At 48.2% G+C, this 25,846-nt stretch overlaps 9 protein-coding genes across 9 annotated transcripts; 6 read left to right on the top strand and 3 right to left on the bottom strand.

The window, feature by feature from the left end:
• Positions 1-375: 375 nt before the first annotated feature.
• On the top strand, positions 376-1,219 carry N7508_007663 (ADP-ribosylation factor-like protein; the record flags this gene model as incomplete). The annotated part of the gene is made up of 6 exons (XM_058465727.1): positions 376-425; positions 473-545; positions 622-641; positions 698-760; positions 810-881; positions 946-1,219. The coding sequence occupies 6 exons, from the start codon at positions 376-378 to the stop codon at positions 1,217-1,219; spliced, it is 552 nt and encodes a 183-aa protein (XP_058317055.1).
• Positions 1,220-1,814: 595 nt separating this feature from the next.
• Positions 1,815-3,374, bottom strand: N7508_007664 (actin family protein; the record flags this gene model as incomplete). The annotated part of the gene is made up of 3 exons (XM_058465728.1): positions 1,815-2,691; positions 2,743-3,238; positions 3,332-3,374. 3 exons carry the CDS (start codon positions 3,372-3,374, stop codon positions 1,815-1,817), a joined length of 1,416 nt encoding a protein of 471 aa, XP_058317056.1.
• Positions 3,375-4,129: 755 nt separating this feature from the next.
• Positions 4,130-5,239, bottom strand: N7508_007665 (telomere length and silencing 1 family protein; the record flags this gene model as incomplete). The annotated part of the gene is made up of 3 exons (XM_058465729.1): positions 4,130-4,359; positions 4,413-4,795; positions 4,854-5,239. The coding sequence occupies 3 exons, from the start codon at positions 5,237-5,239 to the stop codon at positions 4,130-4,132; spliced, it is 999 nt and encodes a 332-aa protein (XP_058317057.1).
• Positions 5,240-8,680: 3,441 nt separating this feature from the next.
• Positions 8,681-10,117, top strand: N7508_007666 (uncharacterized protein; the record flags this gene model as incomplete). Its single annotated transcript, XM_058465730.1, has 1 exon — positions 8,681-10,117. The coding sequence occupies one exon, from the start codon at positions 8,681-8,683 to the stop codon at positions 10,115-10,117; it is 1,437 nt and encodes a 478-aa protein (XP_058317058.1).
• A 91-nt stretch (positions 10,118-10,208) lies between these two features.
• Positions 10,209-11,516, bottom strand: N7508_007667 (uncharacterized protein; the record flags this gene model as incomplete). The annotated part of the gene is made up of 3 exons (XM_058465731.1): positions 10,209-10,243; positions 10,303-11,291; positions 11,368-11,516. 3 exons carry the CDS (start codon positions 11,514-11,516, stop codon positions 10,209-10,211), a joined length of 1,173 nt encoding a protein of 390 aa, XP_058317059.1.
• Positions 11,517-12,249: 733 nt separating this feature from the next.
• On the top strand, positions 12,250-13,835 carry N7508_007668 (Zn(II)2Cys6 transcription factor; the record flags this gene model as incomplete). The annotated part of the gene is made up of 4 exons (XM_058465732.1): positions 12,250-12,532; positions 12,583-12,866; positions 12,919-13,052; positions 13,103-13,835. The coding sequence occupies 4 exons, from the start codon at positions 12,250-12,252 to the stop codon at positions 13,833-13,835; spliced, it is 1,434 nt and encodes a 477-aa protein (XP_058317060.1).
• Positions 13,836-15,649: 1,814 nt separating this feature from the next.
• Positions 15,650-18,370, top strand: N7508_007669 (OPT family oligopeptide transporter; the record flags this gene model as incomplete). The annotated part of the gene is made up of 8 exons (XM_058465733.1): positions 15,650-15,946; positions 16,003-16,563; positions 16,624-16,740; positions 16,798-17,079; positions 17,128-17,391; positions 17,445-17,622; positions 17,684-17,973; positions 18,035-18,370. 8 exons carry the CDS (start codon positions 15,650-15,652, stop codon positions 18,368-18,370), a joined length of 2,325 nt encoding a protein of 774 aa, XP_058317061.1.
• Positions 18,371-20,162: 1,792 nt separating this feature from the next.
• Positions 20,163-22,059, top strand: N7508_007670 (serine hydrolase domain-containing protein; the record flags this gene model as incomplete). The annotated part of the gene is made up of 5 exons (XM_058465734.1): positions 20,163-20,682; positions 20,730-20,843; positions 20,902-20,928; positions 20,986-21,217; positions 21,267-22,059. 5 exons carry the CDS (start codon positions 20,163-20,165, stop codon positions 22,057-22,059), a joined length of 1,686 nt encoding a protein of 561 aa, XP_058317062.1.
• Positions 22,060-24,060: 2,001 nt separating this feature from the next.
• Positions 24,061-25,801, top strand: N7508_007671 (uncharacterized protein; the record flags this gene model as incomplete). Its single annotated transcript, XM_058465735.1, has 3 exons — positions 24,061-24,579; positions 24,634-24,787; positions 24,849-25,801. 3 exons carry the CDS (start codon positions 24,061-24,063, stop codon positions 25,799-25,801), a joined length of 1,626 nt encoding a protein of 541 aa, XP_058317063.1.
• Between the last annotated feature and the right edge of the window lie 45 nt (positions 25,802-25,846).

The following is a 25,846-nucleotide window of genomic DNA, read 5'->3' on the forward strand; positions in this document are numbered from 1 at the left end:
ACCCATTATCTTCACGTGGTGATATGAAATGTGGCCTTACAGTTCAGGTCACACTACCCGTGACATCAATACTAACGTTAACTTAGTCTCCTCGTGTTCCTTGCCTTTGGATTCATGTGCCTGCTTATGTATAACTTAGTTTATTTTCCTTCAAGTCTTAAAGCGCCCGTATTTTCTCAGCCCCATATAAATTTAAAATTTATACTAAAGATAAATGACGAAATAAGAAAATATGCCTAAGCGCCTGAAGTTTTCACCCGCGGGCGGTTATGTCCAAACCTCATCGGCCTCGACCCCACCTCTTTCATAAGCCTCTCCGCTGCTGGCAGCTGAGCTTGTTTGGTTTACTTCTCTTTCTTTTTTTTGTATTTCACCATGGCTGCCATTTTCCGCACTATCTATGACTGGCTCCTGAGGGTATTCTGGTAAGTGGCCGGCCCGTCCCAGAAGCCTTAACATGCTAAGTATTCAGGGCCACGGAGATGGATGTCACCATGATCGGCCTCCAGAATGCCGGCAAGTCCTCCCTGCTGCGTGTATTGGCGGTATGTCATCCCTCATTCTAATCTGAAAAGATCCCATATATGTTCCGTCCGAACAGACTTGCTGACCGGTGCGCAGGGTGGCGAGTTCACTGTCGAGTAAGTGATAATCATCCCAACCTGTCAGCTGTATCTCATCACAGTTTACTTGACAGCTCGATCCCAACAATCGGCTTCAACACGAAAAGAGTCCAAAAGGGCCATGTGACCCTGAAATGGTATGTCCCTCCACCCCCAACAACCGACATCACTAATCTCCCTCTCAAGCTGGGATCTCGGTGGCCAGCCCCGGTTCAGGCCGATGTGGGAACGGTATTGCCGAGGCGTCAACGCGATCGTGTAAGAGCCCGTATCTATTAGTAGCTCCCGGGCCTCCCCAGACACACTGACGCAAAAGATACAGGTACATCGTGGACGCAGCAGACCGAGCCGCACTACCTGTAGCGACAGAAGAGCTGCACGACCTAATGAAGAAGCCCACGCTGGACAGTATCCCGCTACTAGTCCTCGGGAACAAGTCCGATCTCCCGGATAAGTTATCCGTGGATGAGCTGATTGAAGCGATGGACCTGAAATCAGTCACTCATCGCGAAGTAAGCTGCTATGGAATTAGTGCCAAGGAAGAGACCAATCTTGATGCTGTTCTGCATTGGTTGATTCATCGGGCTAGTCGATGAAGAGCCGGGTTGTTTGGGGGTCAGCTTTCTATATTCTGGACTTTTTTCGACTCACGATATCCCTCTTGTACGTTATGCGCTTTTGATGTCTTGCATTTTTGGATTGTTTTCATATCTTGTAGACTCTAGCGTGATTCTGTTTGATTTTGATTATGATTTTTCTGGCTTGCAGCGGTTATAACGATTTTGACAATGTAGTCTGGTTCTTTGTGATTTGCATGTTGATAATGATACACGTTGGCCATGTTTCTCGTTCTGCTTCGGATTGAAGTCTGAGGGGAGTAGAAGGGGAAATTGACAGATAAATAAGTTGAAACACGGGCCACCCTGCATGGATGCGCTGGCAGCCAGCGCATAAGCACATAGACGTTAACGTATATGCCTCGGAGGGACCCCGTCTCTACACATGCTACGCAATATCACGTTTTTTTTCAAATGAGAAATCAAATGGCATTAGTCGTACACAAAAATATCTAAGATCGGTTTTGTTGGCCAGAGCAAGTGTGCCCATCCTGTCGCGCCCTAGATAGCGCAAGAACGCCCGTAAACATCAAATCAAACCAGATTAACAGGACTAAGATGTGAAAAGGTGAGCTTATTTGCAACGCTTCTCCACGATGTTAGGTCCATGTTCCTCGTACTCCTTCTTGGAGATCCACATCTGGTGGAAGGTTCCCAGGCTGGCCAAGATACTTCCTCCGATCCAAGATCCGAAGCGACGCTCTGAGGTGTTACCAGGGGCGGTAACACGAACTCGGGGGCCAGGGAACATCTGCATCAGCTCATGGTTCAAACGGTCTGTAAAGCCATAGAGCAAGCTTGAGCCGCCGGTCACAACGACATTGGCCAGCAAGTGGGGACGGATATCCACATCAACGCCAGCCAAAGAGGCCTTGATAAGTTCTGGGATGGTTTGGGCGGGAGTAGGGGGAGCGAAAGAAGATTCGGGATCGGGAATGGCAGCCTTGGCATCGAACAGCGATTCCACCACGCGGAAGCGCTCGACACCAAACACCTGGTTGTATCCATCGGGGAACTCGAAGGGACGGCCGGGCGAGGTACGGGCCATATCCTCGTTGGAAACGCCCGTGGGTCCAAGGGCAGAGAGTCTGGTTGGCCCGGGCCACACCTGAACGACACATTCTTTGAACTCGCCGAGTGTACGCTCCTCGAGAAGGGCGCGGTATGACGCATCAGGTGCCTTGTCGGCAGGGAAAGTTTTGTATTTCGCCTGGGGAGCTTGACCAGCTTCGACGGCAGCCTTTGCGCTGATAAGGTAGTGTGGCGTAATTGTAATCGGTTGCGGAGAGTTAGATTTGAACAATGCGTTGATCTGCGACGAAATGTAGTCACCTCCAAACGGAGAGTGTTGCACACCACGTTTCAGGATCATACCGTCGTGGATCGGAGTAATGGAGATGTTAGAAGCGCCAATGTCGACAACGAGGGCAGAAGCCTTGCCAGAAGCAAAACTACAAACAAGTCAGCGAATAACCAGCACAGCAAATAGAGTTGATACATACGCAGCAAGAACACCTGTGCGCGCCAGGTAAAAGGCTGGGGTATCCCATTTCTCCATTGCGATTTCAATGGTCTTCTCACGCGCCTTGGCCGGGTTCCATCCAGGCTCCGTCATCAACAATGGGCTGTCCGAGAGAGGCTTCTCCTCCGACTCCACCTCCATCTCTGTTGGGAGCTCTTCGCTAGGAATGTCGTTCAATCCATTCTGGAAAGGGTTGCCCGGTTTCGTTCCGGTGAGTCGCGAAGTGAATGAGTGCTCCCACACCTTCTCTGCCATATCCCAATCCTCGACGATTCCGTCCTTGTTGATAGGGTTGTGGATGGACAGACCAGGTCGCGGGGTAACGAAGATATCATCGCCGTAGATGAGCTTTTCTTGTCCGTCGGCGTTGTACTTTCCGTAGTAGGTGGGGATCAGTGACTTGGGAGCATCTTCACCTGCGAAGCCTGCGCGAGTGGTTGCGTATCCTGGGTCCAGGACAATTGCGGACACCTCGTCTATAAACATGGGATTAGCATCTTGTGGGGCGGTGCTTGACCAATTATCCAGATCGCAATCGGCGCAATTGACGGGCCATTTGAATCACGTACCTCCGCCATACTCGGCAGCTTGAGGTGGGTTGGAAGGGTTCATTGCGTTTGCGCAGGGATGTTGAGGGCTTTGGTCGCGGTCACGGTTGTCTTATGCAACAATATTATACGAAAGGTCCAAAGGGTCGTTCGCATGCGAAAGCGACGAACAATGGAAGGGGCTGGTTTGAGGCAGGGAAGGGCCGTCTTTTGCGGTTGTTAACTTCCACTGTCTTGTCAATTGGCATCACCCGAGAGCTTAGTCATCTGTATCAACCACGTGACTCTACATCAGCTTCAATGTTTGCCATTCATTCAAAGATATTGCATAAACTGCGCTAATTTGGCTGTCAAGTCCTCGGGTAAATGCTGTAGGCTTAGTTGCATATATTTTATGCTGTTGGTATTCCATGAGCCAATATCTGAACTCATTACATATATATTTACTCCATTAGGACAAAACCAAGAATAAGTAATTCAACTTGTAGATTTGATATTCTTACCAAAGAATGCTATTTAGAAAGAGAGCATAAAATATATGGAATAACGGAATCAGTCGGACGAGCTAAGTCATCGGTTCTAGCAAAGCAGCCATTTCCCAGGACAAGACCAGCAAGGCATATCTGAGTCCACCAATAACCCGGAAGTTTTGCCATGTCTGTAAATAGTCTCCATGAATCTAGTATGTGGTTGACAGGGAATCAAAAATTATGTAATATCATGATGGTATCTTGTAGGTATTAAGTTTTAAAAAATACATGCCACATCAGAGACATTAGAATCATACAAGGGCTCGTTCGCCCGCAAGGACCATGAAAATCATTTGTGTCCTGGTTTCGTCTGTGTTTCCCGCATAGCAGCTCTGGCACTCCGACTGCCTCCCAGCTTTGGTCCACGAGGCCCCTCAGCAACCTTGGGTGCTGGTTTTGCCGTCCGGCGACGGGTCTGAATCGCATCCATAAAGTCACGTCGGAATTGCTCAGCAATTCGATCATCAGCAGCTTGGTCATCGAACTGTGTTTCGTCCTCGGGATCATCATAGACATCCACTATAGAGGTACGAGTTAGCAAAAGATACTCCACAATTCAGAGTGCCACATACATTTGCTTTCGCGTAGAACTTCCTCCACAAGGCGATCTCTTTCAATGTCCGCATCTGCCCTCTGCTTGCGGTTCCGCCAAGGCTTTCCATCCGGACCAGAGCGACACGTCCCTGGGGCTGTGGTTTCTCCCGGTGCCGGTTCATCTTCATCTCCTGCAAGTTTCCGAGTCGCAGCTTCTGTCCGCGCAATGTTTCGCAATGTTGCTTCCTGACCGAGATCGATTTCATGAAGTTTGCCAAGTGATGCAGGTTCGCGTTGTTTATGACCGGACACTGATAACCCGCCAGCTGTTTGTTCATGGTTTGATTGACTGGCATCTGCATTCTCTGCCTGGAGTTCAGGTTGGTAGCGCTTGGCCATTTCAGAATCTATGTATGCCATCCTTATCTCGTTAGCCCACATCGAACAAATCGGATATCAATTGTAGCAAGGGTTCATACATGTGCCTGTCAACATCCACAGTCTGGCCGGTATACCCTGTGAACCGTTCATTCATAGCTTGGATCTTCTCTTGGTCGGGATCACCAGATACCGGCCCGAGGGCCTGCTTTCGTGTTTGTTCATCTCCTACTCGCGATGTGGTAGAGAACCCAATCCCACCCTTCCGAACTGGACGTAAGCGCCGGGTTGCTGCAGTTTTCGTGGTACTGGGTGCATCGTCCTGCGATTGCCTGTCGGGACCTAAGTTGTTTTGGTTTGCGGGACTGGACGCTAGATCGGCATCGGATGCTTCTGGTGTTTCATGATCGGGACGCCGGCGCGTAAACTTGCGCTTTTTTGCTGGGCGAAAGAGGGACTCATACACAACATCTTGTTCTGGATCCATTGTGGATTGTGGCACAAACTTGGGGAGGCGACAAAGGCAAGATTCCCGGAAAGCAATGTGAGGTCATTGGGAAGAAAGTTTGTTATTGGTTCAATTACAGACCGCTCTACTATTCTGCCCGTCTGGTATCAGATGGATTCGGTTGATGATTGGCCAATTTATATGCGACTACCTTCATTCCACAGATGCTATCTGTGACAGCAGAATGGACAAGCCTTTATGTTGCATATAGGAGAGGCCTGCTACGTGCCACTATACTGGAACCCTAGTGGGGCGCCCGTTTGAGCCTCTTATAAAGGCGCTCAGCCTCATCCTTGGTTAGGTGCTTGTTGAGATGCCTCCTAGTTGGTGTCTAATAGATAAAGCTCCACTATGTGCCCTAAGACTTGAGGCATTGATGTCCTAGTTCGAGGTTCCATCCAGACTGAAGTCAATACCCAAACACGCGCACACGCAAGCTGGAAGTCCAGCCTCGTTGACAAATAATTCAATCTTGTGATATGACTATGCGTGGCCAGATATAATCTACCTGGGTTCAACTTACAAGATTTTCAATGCTGGCAATTGAGACTTTTGGATGGGTAACCCATGGTGGGAATAAGGGACGACTACGAGGTATACATATATGCGACTTGGTCACGGTCAGGTAGCTGCGACGACGACCTCGTCCCTGACCTACTATTTAAATATGCCAGAAAGATTCTTGCCTATTACTGTCTATTTTAAAACTGTGCTTCGGAGTCTACGGATAATTTCTATGACTTCAAGGTTATGGTTCGAAGATTAGCTAGGCTGAAACATGCCCAGAACTTTCTATTCGAGACCAAGATTCAATAAAGAGCTTAAGCCCAGCATATATTCACCCCAAGTTAATCATAGACTATTCACACACATGAATGTCAAAGATGCGATCAGTATAGCGTTTGTCGACTGACCTAGATCTTCAGATCACTACTGTCATATGCCAACCACTTTTTGTTTAATTACAATTTTTGGTAATAGAATTGCACCTCCAGGATGTCACCTCGTTGGTAATATACGAATTGTATATACGCGCTTTGCTAGGCACCGTCTTCCTACGCGGTGATTGAAAAAAAAATTTGAACCAGTCATGAATCAAAGTCATAAGACGAGTCGACATTGAAGTCCACCATTTGAAAGATATTGATATATTGGATGCTTTGGTAACGCATGAGACGATTTTATTTTGTAAAGCACCAAGGGGAATTGCTTAATAGTGGCAATAGGTTTCGGATTGTCTCGAGTTTGAATAGTTGCAAGGATACTTAGGTTTTGTCAACATACGGCCATAAACTTAAACCTTGCTCCACACTGCTCTAATCATACTAGCATTAGAGCTAGAGTTCAGGCCCGCGACACATTTAGTTATACGCATTCTGGCAGTGTACACCATCACTATCCTAAGGACCAAAGAGGTCCTACTACCTCTAGCATACGCACGCCAAGATACTACGAATGTGCGGCCCAAGCTGCCCACCCCTGGAAGGATTAAGAGTACGGATAATATCGGAGACATTTCTGGATAGTCACGAGTTCAAACCTGTATCGGGAAACCATTTTCCAACATGTTCTCAGCCCGAAGTAGCCCAGTAACGAAGGCTCAACAAGGAAATTGTGCCGGCACTTTTTCTCTTTCTCTTTCTCTCGTTCTAGCTCTCCCTTCATCTTGGCAGGATAATGCCGTGAAAAAAGAAGACTTCATTCAATATATGTGGACAAGAGGCGTATGTGAAATTCGCCTGTCTTGACAGGCGCCGAAATCATTGTGCCGAAGAATTACTTCCAATCCAAGGCTGCAAACCGCGAGAGAATGCCAAGAATAGACACGTTGGACTTTACATGTATGGCTATACCTACTTAGGCAGGCTCTTTGGGAAAGTAGAAGCCGGGGTATCTGAAAGAATAATGCATTCAATTGGACTTATGCTCACCCTTGCACCGACGCGTAGACAATATAAACTGAAACCGAAAAGTCTCGAACTTCGAAAAATGGCCATCTTATCGACGCCGTCTCCGCATGTTAAAAAAAACCCTTTTTGTTTCTGATATCCACTCGCCTCCGCGCTTAGAAGACATCGCACGTCATGTTGGCTTAGGCCCAGGGTCTCCCGAAGGGTGATGTCGGAAGCTCAGCTCCAGATGTATTAGATTGATACGATAATTGGCTTAGAATCCCATTGAGTGACTAGATGAGCGGGAATACGTAGGTTAAAGGAATGGAACCCGAAAATAACCCGGGGAACTCGGCGGGCTGGGGCAATCAAAATGTCGAAGGCAAGCCCCGTGGGGGCCAGGATCAACATTTGCGGAGATCGGACATTTGGAGACTCGGGATGAAGCGAACATTGGCAATGTCTTGGTATCGCTCAAGGAGGTACTAGGATTGGAACAAAGCGAAGTGATGTGGCTTGAAATATTTTCAAGCTTTAAGCCCTGGTGAGTGTGGTACGGTAAAGGCGGTGACACGATTCGGGCCGGAAGAATCGGAGTTCGAACCCAAACTTCAATATCACAATGGTAAGCCGAGATACAGCTATGGCATTGACAGGTCGTAAAGGGGACCAGTGTTCTATCGCGACATCAACCTGGGGCCCCGGGATGTACCCCATCTCCGAATCTCCAAATCCTCAAGTCTCCACTTGAGATGAGGTGGGTGACTCGAGACGGACACCTGTTTCGTTTGCGCAATTCGATTACCCAACCTCATGCCATTCGCTATTACCAATCACTATCATTTCTCACACACGGAAAGTGACCGAGCCGGTGGGGATTTTGTAGGGCTTTAAGCCAAGCCGCCAAGCGCGTCTACGTTGTCTGGGGCGCAGGCACACCGAAATCAAGCCGGAGACAAGCCTTGAGAGCCTCCGATATTTGGCCCGAGCTAGGCAATGACCGACCGAAACCCCACGCTTGACGCCGAGAGCCAAGACACAAGCTGCGTTTCCCCGGCATACGATGTGGTCAACGGAGAATATTTTCCACCTGTATCCCGGGCCCCCTCCTCAAGGAGATGTTAAGGAACCTATGCGGGATACCTCCGATTCTCGCAAGATGATTTGACCGAGATCAGCCCTCCACACCCCTGATTCTCGGTCCCAACCCGTAGATCAGGCGGTATGTTGGCTCGGGAGTGGCAAACCGGCCCAGTTCTCACCGGGGATCAAAAACTTTACCGTGGAGTCGGCGCTGTGACCGAGTCACAGTCCAGTTTTCAAAACCTGACGAGCAGCAATGGCTAAATTGATCCACTGTGGACTTCGTCCTCCCACGGCCAGAAATTACAACGATTACATGATGCGGGGTCTCCACGGCACCAGCAAGGAAAAAGGGTATAAACCTGTAGGCGAGACCTGCCTTGCCTGCCCTCGATTATTTTCCCTACCAGAGTGACTTTACTATACTCAGCTCTCCATCTCGGTCATGTTGTTTCGAGGTAAAGCCCTGCGCGTAGCGCAGGCGTTGCTTATCGTTGCACCCGCCTTCATTGTTTTCGGTTATAACCAGTCTGGCTTGGGACCTCTCGCTACCCTCCAGAGCTGGGTGAAGGTGTTTCCCGAAATTGACACCATCGACACCGAGGGTGCTGTGCGTGCCACAAACTCTACAAAGAAAGGTGCTGTTATTGCATCCTTCCAACTAGGTGCTCTTGTTGGAGCTCTATCTTGTACATGGTTCGGTGAGCGTCTCGGTCGCCGCTGGACTATCTTCTTGGGTGCTATTCTCACTATCATCGGCCAAGTGCTGCAGACCGCAGCCTATGGTATTCCTCAATTCGTCGTCGGCCGTGTTATTCTCGGATTTGGTGTTGGTCAATTCAGTGTTGCCGTCCCTGTATGGCAGTCTGAGTGTACATCAGCCAAACATCGTGGACAGCACGTTGTCGTGGATGGTATTTGTATTTGTTTAGGTTATGCCCTATGTAATTGGATCGACTTTGGTCTTAGCAAGATCGACGGTTCATTGGAATGGCGTGTCCCACTGGCCATCTCTTTCTTCTTCTCTCTTGTTGTCCTTGTCTCGGTCTTCCTCCTCCCCGAGTCTCCTCGCTGGCTCGTGCGCGTTGGCCGCATTGACGAAGCCACCCATAGTCTGGCTGCCTATAAAGGTTTGTCCGACGACGACGAGGCCGTTCGTGTTGAGATCTCCGGTATCGAGACCTCCCTCGAGGTTTCTGTCGACAGTGCCTCACTCATGGACATCTTCAGCTTCAGCAAGCCGGACGAAGAGCGTCTGCTATATCGATTCTGCCTCTGTGTTGCATTACAGTTCTTCCAGCAGATGTGTGGTGGTAACCTGATTTCCACCTACGTGTCAACTATCTTCGAAGAGAACCTCCACATGGACAGCGACTTGGCTCGTATCCTGTCCTCGTGCGCGATGACCTGGAAGTTCCTGTGCAGTTTCATTGCCTTCTTCGCCATTGACCGTCTCGGTCGCCGAAAGATCTTCATGATATCCGGTGCTGGTATGTCTGTCTGCATGATGGTTCTCGCCATCACCAACAGCTTTGGCCAGAACCACACTGCCTCGATTGTGTCGGCGGTGTTCATTTTCCTATTCAACTCCTTCTACCCCGTTGGATTCCTTGGTGGTAACTTCCTCTACTGTACCGAAGTTGCTCCTATGCGTCTTCGTGTCGCCATGTCCGCTATATCTACTGCGAACCATTGGCTGTGGAACTTTGTGGTTGTCATGATCACCCCCGTCGCTCTAGACACCATCGGTTATCAATACTACATTGTGTACACCGTTATATCTGCCTTTATCCCTATCTCGGTCTACCATTGGAAACAGAGTAGCAAAAACCCGAATTTCCTCCGACCTGTCGGTAGCATGGTGCTCCCAATCAAGCTCTAGCGCCGCTTTACCAATCATGCCCGCCATAGAGAGCGGCACATACTTCCTCGCCAGACAATCATGAGGCCCCGCCCCGAACACAAGCCAGTTCTTAGTCTTGGACTCGGCATCCCCGGATATCCAACGCTCCGGATCGAACGTGTCGGGGTTGGGGTAGACATTCGGGTCGTGCAGGGCAGGGTAACAAGACGGGATGATCATCGACCCCTTGGGGACAGTGTAGGAAGGTGTTACGGGGAAGTTCTTCGTTGCTAGATAGGGGACGAAGATGACGGGTGGTCGGTGGCGGAGGAGTTCTTTGATTACTGCGTTCGTGTAAGTTAGGGACTCTAACATGGGCAGGTTGAAGGGTTTGGTCTTGTCGCCGTCTCTTGCTGCGAGATTCTCTTCGCGGAGTCGGTTGAGCACGTCTGGGCGTTGGGCGAGGATTTGGAAGAGCCATGTTGTTGCGCTGCTTGAGGCATCTTGCGATGCGAAGAGGAAGGTGAAGAGTGTTTCACCAATTTCCTCGTTCGTAAATTCGCGGATCATGTTCGTTGGCTTTTCGGCGTCTGTTTCACCTGCGGCCAATTTCTCTTGGTATTCTTTCGATTTAATCATGTGCAGTACCCAGTGGTCAACGATGCATGTGGGTGTTGCACCTGTTGCCATATTTGTCTTGCATACTGCTGCGCATTTTGCAAATTCGGCGTGCACTGCATCCGCTGTTCGCTTTCCTAGCCAGGGCTTGGTGAAAGGGATGTATAGTGATAGCGGAACATTGACTAGTTCCAGGGCAGCAGTCGCAAGGTAGAAGTCGTCTGCGATCTTCTTCACCGCGGCTTGGGAGATATAGTCACCGAAGAACGTCCGCAAGGAAAGAGCACAGTTGATCTCGCGGAACATGGACATGAAAGGAAGTGCCTGTCCCTTGCTCGCATCACTAGTGGCGACGAATTTGTCGAAGTAGTCGGATAACACCTTTTCTTGTACCGGGAGGTAGGTGGAAATGGCCCGGTTTGTAAACAGAGGCGTCAAACCTCGTCTGTACTCCGCGTGTGCCTTTCCTTGGAGGAATACCCATGCTTGATGGCCGAGGATATCTTTCGCAATCGGTACAATGCATGGTTCGGCGTAGGAGGGTGATTTGAAGACCTTGTGGGCGATGTCCCGGTCGGAGGCTAGTACGACAAACCTGTAATTGAACATGTCAGTACATGCAACGGTATATGATTGCTCTCCATTTAAATTGAAGTTGTGACAAATCTTACTTATGGAAGACAGATACACAACTCAATGGACCACTAGCCCACTGTTCAAGATATGCCTCGAACTTCGGATGGAGTGCCTGGATGAACGGACCCATGAGTGGGATCTTGAGGGGAGGCCCAGCAATAGAGCCTTTCCGTTTGATATACATCACTAGAAATATCAGCTGGCTGACTTTACCACTTGAAGGAAATATCCGAAATTACCTTGGTCGTAGACTAACACGGCAAGTAGAAAGGTCAAGATATATTGCAAGGTAGACCACCCTGTAAGAGAGCTCAACCAGCTTTCGACATGATGAGATGGATTAAGAAGTAACGTCTCTGACCCAAGCTGGGTTATCGAACTGTTAGAGATATCAGAATCCATCTTGGAGACCTTGGACTCTTCTGAAAGATACGGGAGTAGAGAAAAAAAAGGGTGACAGACCGGCAGCAATTGAACTAAATAAGATGGAGTCCCCTAGCATGTTAGTACGGGCACAAGAGTGAGGATTCCTACAAAAGAGAGACAATGACTGCTCGTTGTATGGCCCCATTGCAGTCCGACCATGTAGGGCTTGTCCTAATTAGGACTAGACTCCGATGTCAATCGGGATCTAGTCCTTTTTAGGTTAGTGGATGTTTGGCAAGTATATGCCGGTGTGTTGCACTGCGAATTCTGATAGGTACGAAATGTTGCTAAGAGGAAATTAGGATCCAAGTCAAAGCTCCCTTTTAGACATGCGGAATGTTTTCTTTTAAGATTTGTTAATTTATTGCTCCGGAAAATCCGACGCGTGAAACACCTCGATGGCAAAGGCGGTGTGCTATAGGCTGGGCAATCTATTCCGCTGACACTCCTGATTTTAATGGCTCGATCCCACGAAGTCTCGTAGCTTCAATATGCCCCAATCGCTTCGCCGAAGTTGTGCGGCTTGTGCTAAAGCAAAACACAGCTGCGACCTCCGTGCCCCTCGCTGCTCTCGCTGTATTAAACGTAAAGTCCAGTGTGTTTATGCAAACATACCATGGACCGTTACGGCAACGCCCGGTCTGGACGACAGACTAGCCAGTGCTCTCAATACAACCAGCAGTTTGAACTGCAGGTTTGGGTCTATCGATCCATTTGATTCATATCCTCAGACTAGACTTCCCCGAGTCCAGGTCCAACGCCTCATCCATAGCTGTACGTATGTCTCTAATCCACGTCGATCAATACTGAGACTTCATGTACAGTCCTCCATAAAATCGCATTTCAGTACTACCCGCTTGACCTGAACGCAACTTCAAATCCATTCCTCATTTCCTGGTGGCCACTGGCTCTGGGTGACCCAGCCTTGTTTCACGTTTCGCTGCAGACGGCATGTCTCGACGAGGAGCTTCTTGCCCAAAAGGGCTTTCAGTCTTCTGAAATACTCATGGCAGACTCCGTGTCTCTACTCAGATCCAAAATCGACGATATGTCCCTTGCCGTTCAAGACGGGACTATGAACTCCGTCATCACCCTGGCCACGATCGAAGTGAGATGCTCAACGCTTTACTAATTTCTTTGAACCGACTACTGATCATCAGTTTCTTCAGTTTGGGAAAGGAAACACGGAATTCAGTGAAATGCACGTGAATGGGGTTAGGAGACTAGTAAACATGAGAGGCGGCATCAATTCAGTGAGACAAACCAGTCCACTGACCGCCCGAATGATTAGCTGGTAAGATGGCATTTTCCCAAAAGCTGGGCTTGCTACTGATGTTCTTCCAGGGTATCTATGCTTATAATGGGTCATCCCCAATTCGCGACCCAGGATGACACCGGCATTGGAGATGGCATACCCCCCATTCCTGAATGGCAGCTGGGCTCGACCGCTCTATCCGAGAACCTTTATGATATCAGCGACCTCAACATTGGCGAAGAAGTCAACAATGTATTTATCCGTCTCCGCAACGTCTTTCAATGGGCTCAGCAGATACCATTAACAAGTACCAGGCTTCATGATCTCACCTGCTTTGTCGTACATCGACTGTTACTGTCAGCACCAGGCACAGACACAGCAAACTCATCCCCCATAACTGAACGCATTCGCTACGCCATGATACTTTATATGTTCCTCGTTCAAGGACCGACGTATTACTCGCATGCAGTAATTATGAACACCATCGTCACTCGGCTGCTGGGTCATCTAAATCAACTTGAATCGACACATCGGGTATATGATTCACTCGATATCTGGGTTCTTTCAATTGGTATGGTCGCATCAACTGGTACAGCGAACTACCCATGGTTTATGGAGCGGGCGGGCGTATTGAGCGTTTCTCTACGGCTGGATAATTGCGATGACATTCTCTTTCACATAAAGAGAGTCCTTTGGCTGGAGATATTGCAAGGCGAAAAACTGTTTCGGCCTCATTGGGACACGGTATTTGGCGATAAAAGTCCGCTCGACTCGTCAATCTATGCAATTTGTGCCTTATCCAGCCGTACTTTACCGAGCTGAGCTGAGCAAATCACGCAATCTAACATCGTGATCAAGTTCTTTGTCCAATCAGACAAAGGGTAGAACCTGATGCTTGGCAAGGATGTTTATTTGATGGTTCCCTTTGAGGGAAAAGAACGCCAATCAGATAACCTGTGCCCTTCACCGAGAGTCAGGTTCGGGCAATATCTCTGACCTCATGTGATTCCAAATGCCCGACCAGTGGACCCTGTCGGAAGCCAGGATGCAACCCACCAAATCAATATCGAAGTGTAGGGTCGAAAACCACATGGCCTCAGGGCACGCCATGGGCTCCGCGATGGCATGGGCTCCGGGTTGCATGCGAACAACATCTTTCCGCTTTTCAACATGGCATCGTGACCCCCTGCACGTTAGTTGCTTTCAAGTCTCTAGCGGCTATTCGTGGCACGAGGAAGGAATTTCCAGACAGCCACCAAGCCATACGGAAGGACCTCCGAACAGGCGCGATATCCATTCCAGTGAACTTCTAGAATCTCGACTTTGTGGCTGGAATGCGGGGTCTTGAATGTAGGGCGCTACATGCAAAGAAATGAGGAGCCTTAGTGGCCACCCATTGAATGGGCTGAAAGAGATTCAGAAAATGCTTCTCGCGTCAAGGGAGACCACAACAATGATCATTTGTCTTTTCACATCGCAAACCTCATATGAGCTATTTGATTCACCCGAGGGTCTCGATAATGGGCATAGAAGAGGTGAAGGAGATGGAAAGGAGAGGCCAACTTATGGCTCAAACAATGCCTGAAATGATATACCCATTTCCACGACTTCGTATGGAAATAATCTAATACTCCACAGCATTTTAAACAGTTCCGTGGCCCCTGTTGTAAAGCAACGCGTTGCATACCCTAAGAAAAAGTGGCTTTCAATCCTAACGGAGGCGTCCAGTTCACGCGGGGTTTGCAATGCAATAGAGAGATGGCGCGATAAGGAAACGCTTTCCAGCCGAAATGGCTTGATAGAGTGAGCGATAAGACCACCTCAAACACACCAATGCAAGGTCAATGTAATTTTATACCTCGCGTCGATTGTCTCTGAAATCGACGGTCGCACCCGGGCGCGGGGAAGGTTACAGTGGAAGCATGGCGAATCCTGGCGTTATCGTTTATCTGAATAGAGACCTAAGACCAAGAATTCTAATCACTTGGCTTTTCTTTGGGGGACGAATAGAAATCGCCAGAATGTTGGCCCTAGTTTAAGTGTGGCGCTGGCCCGACGGAGCAATCTTTATACTCCGTCCCGCATGGACGGGGTTTCCAGGTGGCATTGAATCGGACAGTATATTCTAGAAGATAGGTAATCGACTTGAGCTAATTTGATCAACACTTTCTGTGTTTAATTGGCCTACTGGTCTCGTTCAAAATGCCCCGGTCTCATCTATGAGGACCGAATTAAAGGTTGGGGCCGAGTACCAAGCGCCGCCTTACCTTCAACGCCACAGGTTAGCACCAGCGTCTAGCGCCGAAGTACGCTAACCCGCTAAATTGTGGCAAAGATACGCTCAAATATTGTATGCGTTATCGCTGCAATCGGAAACATCATATTGGTTTACACCCATAAAAAAAGCGAGATAAACCGTAGGGCTTGGAAACCGCGGGGCTGGACAGGGGCCAAACTGCAATAGATCCGTGTAAGAATTTATCTCCTGAGACATTTCATAATATTGACCTTCCAAAGTGGGTAAGCGTGATGGCCTCATTTTGGTCCTTTGTGGTATCAGCCTGGTTCATATAAGAAGCACGAGGAAGTATCAGTCCGAAATGCATTCTCGAGTTCTCTGGACACAGTAACTGAACATGTCACCAGTCCTTGCCGAGTCTACGGGCATAAGCCTGTCAGACTCCCAGGATTCTGTTCAGGAGAAGAAGACCGCTGTCACTGTCGCTACTGGGGACCCGTCAAAAGACAGTGAGAATGACATTAGCGGCCAAGATGAAAGCGACAATGAGAATGCAATTATAGTTACTGGTGCAGATGCCTCTCTGCATTTGCTACCACTACGAGATGACTTTGACAGTGTTTTGACTTTTCGAAGTATCCTCCTGGCCTCCGGTCTGGCTTGTTTCCAGGCTGTGATGTATCAGATTTATCAAGTGAATGAACCTTGTTTTCCGTTATAACCCCCGAAGTTTCTGACAGAGTTTCCCAGTTTAAACCTACTGCCATCACTATCCAAGGAACCTTCATCGTCCTCATCGCTTACTTCTTGGGAAATGCCTGGGCGAAGTTCCTCCCCCGCGGCGATAAGTACGAGGCTCGCTGGAGGGAAACAGGTGGCCACGGACAATTGCCCTTGTGGATTAGAGCTCTCAAGGTTCTCAATAATGGAGAATGGAGTCTAAAGGAGCATTCAATTTGTGCAATCACTGCAACCTCGGCCTCAAATGCTGCTGCATCCACGACAGTCTTTGCGGCGCAAGATCTTTTCTACAACGTTCCCCTTAGTGCGACTACTGTCATTTTGAGCACTATCTCTATTGGTCTGTTTGGGTATGGTCTCTGCGGGATTATGCGTCCCATCGCTGTGTGGCACGTTGAGGCTGTTTACTGGAGTACTTTGCCGACTGTAAAGACCCTCCAGGGTCTTCATTGGCAACAAGTGAAGAACTCAAAGCCACTCAGATACTTCTGGTATGCCTTCTCAGGAATGGCTATCTATGAGGTTATTCCTGCCTACATCTTTCCGTGGCTGAATTCTGTCTCTATTCCGGTAAGTGGCATCAAAATCAGTCCAAATGGTCCGTTTTGCGCTGTTCTAATATATCTACAGTGTCTGGCCGCACAAAAGGCAACCGGTAGCAAGGGCGCCGTACTCAACAATATCTTCGGTGGCTCTACCACAAATCAGGGCCTCGGTCTCTTTTCTCTTTCTTTCGATTGGCAGTATGTAAGTAACATCTTGCACGGCTCTGTTTTGACACAACAACAAAGCTGACACCTGCAGATCACGTCCTTTCAAACATCCCTCCCTTTCAAGCTGCAGCTTCACCAGGCCATAGGTATTGGCAGCTGTTTCATTGTCATGATCGGAATATATTATGGAAATGGTTGGAATGCGCAGTCGCTGCCTTTCATGTCAACGAAGTTGCACATGGCCAACGGTACCACCTACCCGACAACGGAAGTATTCCCCGGTGGTATTCTTGACGAAGCCAAGTTGTTTGAATTCGGTTTGCCGAAGCTTACAGGAACATTTGCCTTTGCCCTGTTTATGGCAAATGCTGCAGTATGTTTTACTATCGCATATCCTGTTTACACACTGACCATGCTCTAGATCGGCGCTCTAATTGTTCATTGTATTCTCTTCTGGGGCAAGGACATTAAAAAGGCATACCAAAGTGCCAGACAAGGAAGATATGACGACCGCCATCATACGTACATGATGAACCACTACAAGGAAGTACCGTGGTGGTGGTATGCTTTGATTCTTGTGGGCAGCTTTGTCCTAGGTATCATTGTGGTCACAAAAGAGCACGTTACTCTGCCTGTGTGGGCATACGTGGTTGCCTTAATTGTTGGAATCATCATTTCACCTTTCGTGAGTACCATGCACAGCTTTTATTGGCTTCCTCTGACAAGAATTTTCTCTAGAGTACCATCCTGTATTCCCGTTATGGCAATGGAATCGCTACCAACAACCTGTCAAAGATGTTAGCAGGGCTCATGATCCCTGGACGTCCAGTCGGCAACATGTATTTTGCTGCTTGGTCGCACAATGTTATTAGCAATGCAGTCAATCTGTCAAATGATCTGAAGATGGGTGAATATCGTAAGTGGTCTCTGCGTTCGACTTTGATTCTAGTCTTGAGCTGACATTGATTTCTACTCAGTCAAAATCCCTCCCCGAATTATGTTCATCACCCAAATCTACGGCACAATTCTTGGTGGCTTCATCAACTACGCCATTATGATTTCCATCGTGTCAAGTAACCGAGAACTTCTCACCGAGGGCAACGGAAATGCCTCCTGGAGTGGTGCGACTATTCAAGCTTTCAACAGCAATGCAACGTCGTGGGCTCTTGCGTCATATCTATACAGGTCTGGACGTCAGTACTCCATGGTACCTATTGGCATAGCCATTGGCGGAGCAGCTGTAATTGCTCATCGCATCTTTTATCAGGTATGGAGTTCCTCAACCAAATCTCTCACACATTGAAAGCTGATGCATGTTCACTGTCTAGTTTGTACCAAAGATTGGGAAATTTGATATCGCAGAGATCAACATGGCACAATTCATTCAATATGCTGGATACATCCCATATAACCAAAGTCAGACCTGTGTGCTCTTCAGTTGGATTCTCAGCGGCATGTATGTTCAGTACTATCTCCGGAACTACAAGCCCCGCGTCTTCAAGGATTATTCATACCTCATCACTGGTGCATTTGATGGTGCCAGTCTGACAATTCTCTTCATTCTTTCATTCGCTGTCTTTGGAGCTGGTGGAATATCCCATCCATTCCCAACGTGGTGGGGGAATAATGACCAAGGCAACTACGATTGGTGTCCGGTGGAGTAGTGAGAGAGCGGTGGATAGGGCAGTGGGTCGATCTTGACGGAGCTGGTGATGCATCGATTCATTACGGCGATCTTATATACAATCAAACAGATCGACGGTGCGTTTGATAAGCCCATAGTTTTTACGGAGACGTTCGTTCTTCAACCTATTCCGGACCAACTCGGTGGATTCTTTATCTATTGCCAGATCTTTAGATTGATTTTGGCATAGGCAAGATAATTGCTCCGTCAGTTACGAATGTTCTTATCAATATTGGTATAGCACAGAAGTCTTCAACCGCATCATGAAGGGCTGGATGGATTTGGCAGTTTTAATTCTATTATACCAGTTATCTCATCATATATGACTTTGTTTGAATCCTCGCATTAGATTTGGCGCTTGAGGTTTGGACCGTAGACGTCGTTATGGGAGGACGAGGAGTATTGAGATTTTGATAAAAAGCTTAAGAAGTCTACTATGAATGAAATTATATTGGAGCCAAAAGCCATAGCAGAAATTCGTGGTCTAAGATCAGGACTTCTGTCATCTTCTAGCAAATTTTCCAAACTTTTACGGGCTTTGAACTTTGTACACGTGGTAGTTATCGCTTTGAGTCACCAACGGTCTATCCCTCGCCCCTGCAGTTTTGAAAAGCTCCAATCGTAGGACCAATAATAGACCAAGGTTGCCTGCCCCTCAGGCCATCAAAGAACGCCAGTTTCTGCCAAGTGCCTCCATTCCCAATCAAATCATTCTTATGTCGCACGGTCGGGACCAAGCCACGTTCCTACAAATGGGGACCAGCCCAATAACATGACATTTTCGAAAGGAAAAAGAAAAAAAAACATCATCATATTAATGGTGATTATCAATATGGAATCTTCTCTACGAGTGGATCGCAGTTTCGTGCAAAAGATCTGGACAGAGATCAATCACCGTATCAAGTCTCATACTCTGCTCTTTTTTCTCTTTCTGAGTTTATAGTATAGCTATCGAGGTTTGAACTACGGATTCCATGTAAAGGTGGACTTGAATGCAGGTGCGATCACAATATCGAAGATCGCGGGGTTTATTTGAAAGCCTGCACATTTTGTGGAGGCTGACTGGCGAGGAGTATAGAAGATAGGCTACTCATGCAACTAATAAATAGCTCAATGCTGGAGGCCAATTGCGTAGCAAGATGCGTATTGTTTCCGTGTACTCAACTACTACCAATGCTAAGACCAAGAGATCAATATAGGATGCAAGAGGTATACGTGCGATATTGAGCCACATCCAGTAGTCGTATGTATATTATTTCTCATCGTTCAATTTGAATTGGAAAAACATTGTTGACATAATTCATTGTGCCAGGGGGAGTCAGGGGAGAGCCAGGGGCCATCGCTTGCGATATAATACATTCTTAGGCGCAATCAGGGCGCAATCATAAATAACACCAATGGCAGGGAGCGATGGCGCACTTTCAGTGTCTGAGAGCAATGGGAAACAAAGAAACTGTGTCGCTTGGAGAAATCCTAATCTCCTAGGACTTCTAGCGTCGTAGTAGGGTCTTGTCAGATTAATTCCCGCGAATTAGCGACGACGGGAATTAGCGCTACACGAGGAGGACAGCATCTTCGAGTTAATAATTGGCGATAGAAATTGACGGCGCGATATGTTCTTTGTTTGGATTTCTAGCTCAAATTCCTCGAGGTCGAAATGCATAGCGGCCGGTCCTGCCTTCCTGGGAATTCTACGAAAATCATAAAAGCTACACGTTTCCTGTAGAATTCAAGTCATTCTTCATTATTAATTCACTGTTATTATTCCCATTATGCGATTATCGTGGGTCTTGTCGATTCTAGCTCTTGGTGCTAATGCCCAAAAAGCATCAGAATGTCCCCTTCAAGGGCCAGCATTCCCGGCACCCACTGCCCTGTCAAAATCCAGGGTCTTCCTCAAGGCGGCAGAAAGTCTAACCTTGCACCTCAAGGAGGCGATTCATAATGGAAGCCTCCCATCCACCTCATTCTCGGTGCAAGTTTTCAGCGGCCAAGAGAGTCATTCAGCGTTTACTTTTTCGCATACGGATGATGGAGTTGCAAACGGCTCAGTAGGTGTTCAAGAAGTGACTGAAGACTCTATTTTTCGCATTGGCAGCATATCAAAATTGTGGACTATGTTCCTTTACATGACCTTGGATGGAACAAAATACTTCCACCATCGCGTGTCCAAATACGTTCCTGAACTGCAAACCAATCACAAAGAACAGCAAAATGCAATTGACCATGTACAATGGCATGACGTGACCATCAGTGAGCTGGCCAGCCACCAGGCTGGTATTTTAAGAGACTGTGAGTTGTTGAACATGCAATGTGATCTGTAGACTAACGAATCGCAGATGCATTCGGAGACCTCGGGTTCCAGTCGACTACCCTCCAAGCGCTGGGATTACCCGCCCTCCCTAAATCCGACCAACTTACCTGTGGAAGTACCGTTGCGTGTGATAGAAAGGGTGAGTGCTTGATCCACCTGCTGTTATCATGCGTGATTGACTGATGCACTATTATCAGAATTCTTTGAAGGCGTGCTCAAAGCGCGTGAGTAAATAATATCGCGTGGATTCTGACCTTAGTCTAATGGGGCATTCGCTATAGATCCACTCACTTCAAACTCTCACACACCTATCTACTCTAACGCAGGCTACCAAATTCTTGGATATGCATTGGAGGCCATTGCCAAGGCTGACTTCGAAGACATCTTGATTGATCGTCTGATCAAGCCACTCAACCTGACTCGGTCTGGGCTTCAACCAAAGCCTGAATTTGGGGTTATTCCTTCCAACGAGACTTACAGTTGGTTCAATCATACGGTTGGTGACGAAAACCCGTAAGTACCCAAGCAGAGCGTAGTGCGCAAATAACTTACCCTTTACTAGGGCTGGGGGGGTGTTCTCGTCTTCAAAAGACATGGCAACCGTTGGTCGGGCTATACTTTCAAGTGCGCTGGTTAAGCCTGCCATCACAAGAAGATGGCTAAAGCCTGCCACACATACCTCCTCCTTACAACACTCCGTTGGAGCACCATGGGAGATTTATTCTTTCTCGACAGATGATCGTCGAGTTGACATATATAGCAAAGCTGGGGATATTGGAGTCTACTCAAGCTTTATGGGTCTTTCTCCGGACTATAATGCCGGGTTTACCATTCTACTTGCTGGTAATAGCAACCCGCACCAGCTGACGGCGAATGTTGCCGAAATGATTGCAGACATTGTGCTCCCAGCGCTCGAAGAAACTGCCAAAAGTCAAGCGGCGCAAAGATTTGCGGGGACCTATTTTGTGGCGCACGATGGTTCCAACTCTTCGATTACCATCACGGCTGATGATGGCCCGGGGCTGAAGATCACTGAGTGGACTAGCAACTCGGTAGATATGCTTGAAAGCCTGATGTCATTGCAAGGGTTGACCGACCGTTCGAAGCTAAACATCCGTCTACAACCGAATGGTCTACAGACAGCCGGACGAATCGCGTTCTCGGCTGTCAACCTTGTTGCTAACCCGGCAATAAATGGTGGACCCATTGTCGGCTCATGTTTGTCCTGGATCCTCCTTGATTCATTTGTATACGGCAACATTGGCCTCACAGAGTTCGAGTTTGAGCTGGATAACAACGGATATGCCGCAGCCATATCCCCCCGCGCACTACGCATTACTATGACTCGGGCCTAGCGTGCTAATGGCCAAGGTCGGATTGGGTTACGTGTAATGCATGTTATTTCTCAAATCTTGTTCTGAGAGACCGTGGTGATAGTAAATAAGAAAGAATGAAGAAAAATGTTACAGTGTTGTGATTCAAAGTGAGGATTAGAGCGATCGAATCTGACAGAAGGTCTGTCTGCTTGAAAGGTCAAACAAGGGTTACTTCGATAATACAGTAGTAGGCTGACATGAAGTATCTCATATGCAAGGGTCACGAGACTGAATTTAGTGTTTCACTTTTCTCTCCACCCATGGATGCAGTTTAAGCATATTCGAGCCTAACCTAAGCCCACTAATTTGAGATTTGTTCCTCCTAGATTCATGGAATTTGACGTAATTCTTTGGCATGAGTGCAAATTCGACTAACTGACATTCGCGGATGAGAGCTTAGTCGGCTGTAGGAGAGGTCCCCACATACTGACTGACCGGTCGGCCCGGAAGACTGGACTATTATGGGGTCAGTGCCGACAGTTTAAAGTGGAAATCTGGTTCGAGGGTATGATGTCAGCTATACGGAGTAGGCACTATTATTCCGGCTTCTAGAAACGTGGAATGTGGGGTGACCCCAGACGGCATTAGTATACTAACTCCATGTGTGCGCATAAGGCTACGTGGTTATGACGCGCAACTATTGCGATAAATTCACATTTGTGCCGACATCACAGGAAGGGGAGGTCTGTATAAGAGAACGCCAAGTAACGCCAACCCCGGCCAAGGAAGGTTGTGGGTAGCTAAGACGGCAAGTCTGAATGGAGAGCAGGTTCGGATAGTGAACGGCATCGGAAGGAAACAGCCAGACCCGGTCGGTCCCATCACGAATCGACACCGAAGGCTTCGGGCCCGAGACCGGTAATATCTTGGCGGCTATTGGCTGTTTGACACAGGCCAAGTCAGAGTTGAACCACGTCCCTACGTGCTATGGAGTTACTATCAGATTTTTTTCTAAGTCTTATGAGTTTTTAGCTGATTGAAGCCATTCCGTTCTGTGGACAGGTGTGAGTACAGTCCCCACCAGTCACTAATGGGAAGTTATCAAACCAAGCAAGGGCCCCTATTGATGCTGGCCGCTATACTTGCCTGAAAGAATTAAAGGCATGCCAGTGGCACCTAGGCCATTCCGGACTTGGGAGGTGATGAGCAGACAACAACGCTCGGACTTTAAAAGGGTCTGGCTTACGGCCGATCAATGCTAAGCGAATTCAGTTTATGCCCGGGGATCTCCCGAGCTAGCCTCATTGTGGTTGGCCCGAGTGGTCCCTTTTTGTCCTCGTCGTTTATGGCGCATAATCAATCATGTATGACTTCATTTCCTGCTTTCATGCCCGTGCGACTCATAGTGAGCACGTTCTATTGAGATACAATGTGACATATGATCAGAAATCAATTCCGAATATGATGCCCTTGAAAACAATGAACACTCTAGCTGGTCGCCGGCGAGCTAGTCCAGGATTTTGATCGCGCAAAGAGACTAAGATGAATACAGAGTTATCGGCTATGTTTCTCAACCCGGTATTGACGTCAGCGTAGAACTCGGCTGTGGGGCACGCCAAGGAAGCATAGCAATCCCTTGTTCGGTGATCGCCCTTGGCATGATATGACGTAGAACTTGCTGAACAGGAGCCAAGTCTAACGAACATCAACTTGTCCCTTATTCTTAGCACCTCAAATGTCACTTGAACTTCTGCTCGAGATCTTCGTATAAATCTTAGCGCTATCTAGCAGTAGATCCCGAACAGCCACCCTTTCATTTTTATGCATAGTTACGCCAGGGGGACCCACTATTTGAACTGTGTCGATCCACTATAAATCAGGTTTGAGAGGCAAAGTGAAAACCGAAACCAAAATTCGAGCGCGTGTTGTCCGAGGTAACATGCAAATTCTGCGCAGATATAACAGCTGGGGAAGGTCCACAAAATTTTCTCCTTTGTTCAACTCCTTGTTTGCTCCATCCGCAATCCCCCGCATACCAGGATGTCTCCCCCAGAGCAACAAGAAGGTCAGCCTCAAGCTGCCCACGAAGAGAGCAGACCAGTCTCTGCCAATCCCAATGGCACCGACAGCGACTCTAGCGAGCCCGTCGATATCTCCGCAGAGCTCGCCGAGAAGCCAAGTGAGCGCTCGGACGGAAAGCGCGAGCTCAAGGAACAGGATTGCTACGAAATCCTAGGCTACTCATGGCCGCGATGGAAGAAATGGACTTACCTCGCTGCGGTCGCGTTCGTCCAGGTTTCTATGAACTTCAACACCTCGGTCTTCCCCAATGCTATCAAGCCCCTTTCGAAAGCCTTCAACATCAGCAACCAACATGCCCGAACTGGTCAGATGGCCTACCTGGTTACTTACTCAATTGGTTGTGAGCTTTGGGCGCCTTGGAGTGAGGAGTTTGGTCGCTGGCCTATCCTCCAGCTCTCGATGTTCTTGATTAACATCTGGCAAATTCCTGCGGGACTTGCTCCCAACTGGGGAACTGTTGTCGTCGCCCGTGCATTGGTCAGTATTTTCCAAAATTATCACATTGGAATGATGAACTGACTCTGGATATAGGGTGGTATTTCTACTGCTGGTGGTAGTGTTACTCTCGGTCTGATTGCCGATATTTACGAACCTGAAACGCAACAATTTCCTCTCGCCTTTATTGTCTTGTCCTCTTGTATCGGTACAAGTATCGGTGGTGTGATTGGTGGACCCATTGAGCGATGTAAGACACTTCTATACGACTTTCCTTCAGGCTGTGAGATATATACTAATTCATTTATTAGTCCTTGATTGGCAATGGTTCTTCTGGATCCAGCTCATCTTTGGCGCTGTCACCCAAGCCATCATCTTCTTCATGCCCGAGAGTCGGTCGACTATCATTATGGATAAGGAGGCCAAGCGTCGCCGTAAGACAGGTGAAGACCCCAACATTTATGGCCCCAACGAGCTCAAGACTCCTCGTATCTCTTTGAAGGAAGCCGGCAAGATCTGGATGCGTCCTTTCTACATGCTTCTGAAGGAGCCTATTGTGCTCTGCCTGTCTCTCCTGTCTGGTTTCTCCGATGCTCTGATTTTCACCTTCCTCGAAAGTTTTGCTATTGTGTACGAGAAGGGATGGGGCTTCGGAATTCTTGGTCAAGCCTGGGCTGTTATTCCCATCAACGCTGCTTATTTCATCGGTTACTTCAGTTACTTCCCTTGGTTCTTCCGGGACCAGACACTTCGTCTCAGACACGGTGATGCGGCTATTCCTCCCGAGCGCCGTCTCAAGTGGCTCCTATTCCTTGCCCCACTCGAGCCTATTGGTCTGATGGGCTTTGCTTGGACATCCTTGGGACAAGAGTACAACGTGCATTGGATTGGATCCATGATCTTCTCTGCATGTGTCGGTATTGCCAACTACGCCATTTACCTGTCCTCGGTGGATTACATGGTCGCTTCTTATGGTGTCTACTCTGCGTCTGCGACCGGTGGTAATGCCTTTGCTCGTGACCTTCTGGCTGGTATCTCCGCCATGTATGCGACGCCCATGTACGAGAACATTGGCGACAAATTCCATGTGGAATATGCCAGTACCATTCTTGCCTGTCTGTCCTGTCTTGTTGTTCTTCCCATCTACGTCTTCTACTGGAAGGGACCTCAAATTCGCGCAAGGAGTAAGTTCGCTTCTACCCTTGCCAACGACCGGGCGCAAAACCAGGGCCGTCGTGTCAGCAAGATCAGCCACGAGCCTTGATTTGCGAGTATGAACATTCATATGCATATGAGAGAGTTGTGATTC

This window comes from Penicillium antarcticum (assembly GCF_028974205.1).
Source record: "Penicillium antarcticum strain IBT 31339 chromosome Unknown utg000008l_segment0_segment0, whole genome shotgun sequence".
Classification (NCBI taxonomy): domain Eukaryota; kingdom Fungi; phylum Ascomycota; class Eurotiomycetes; order Eurotiales; family Aspergillaceae; genus Penicillium; species Penicillium antarcticum.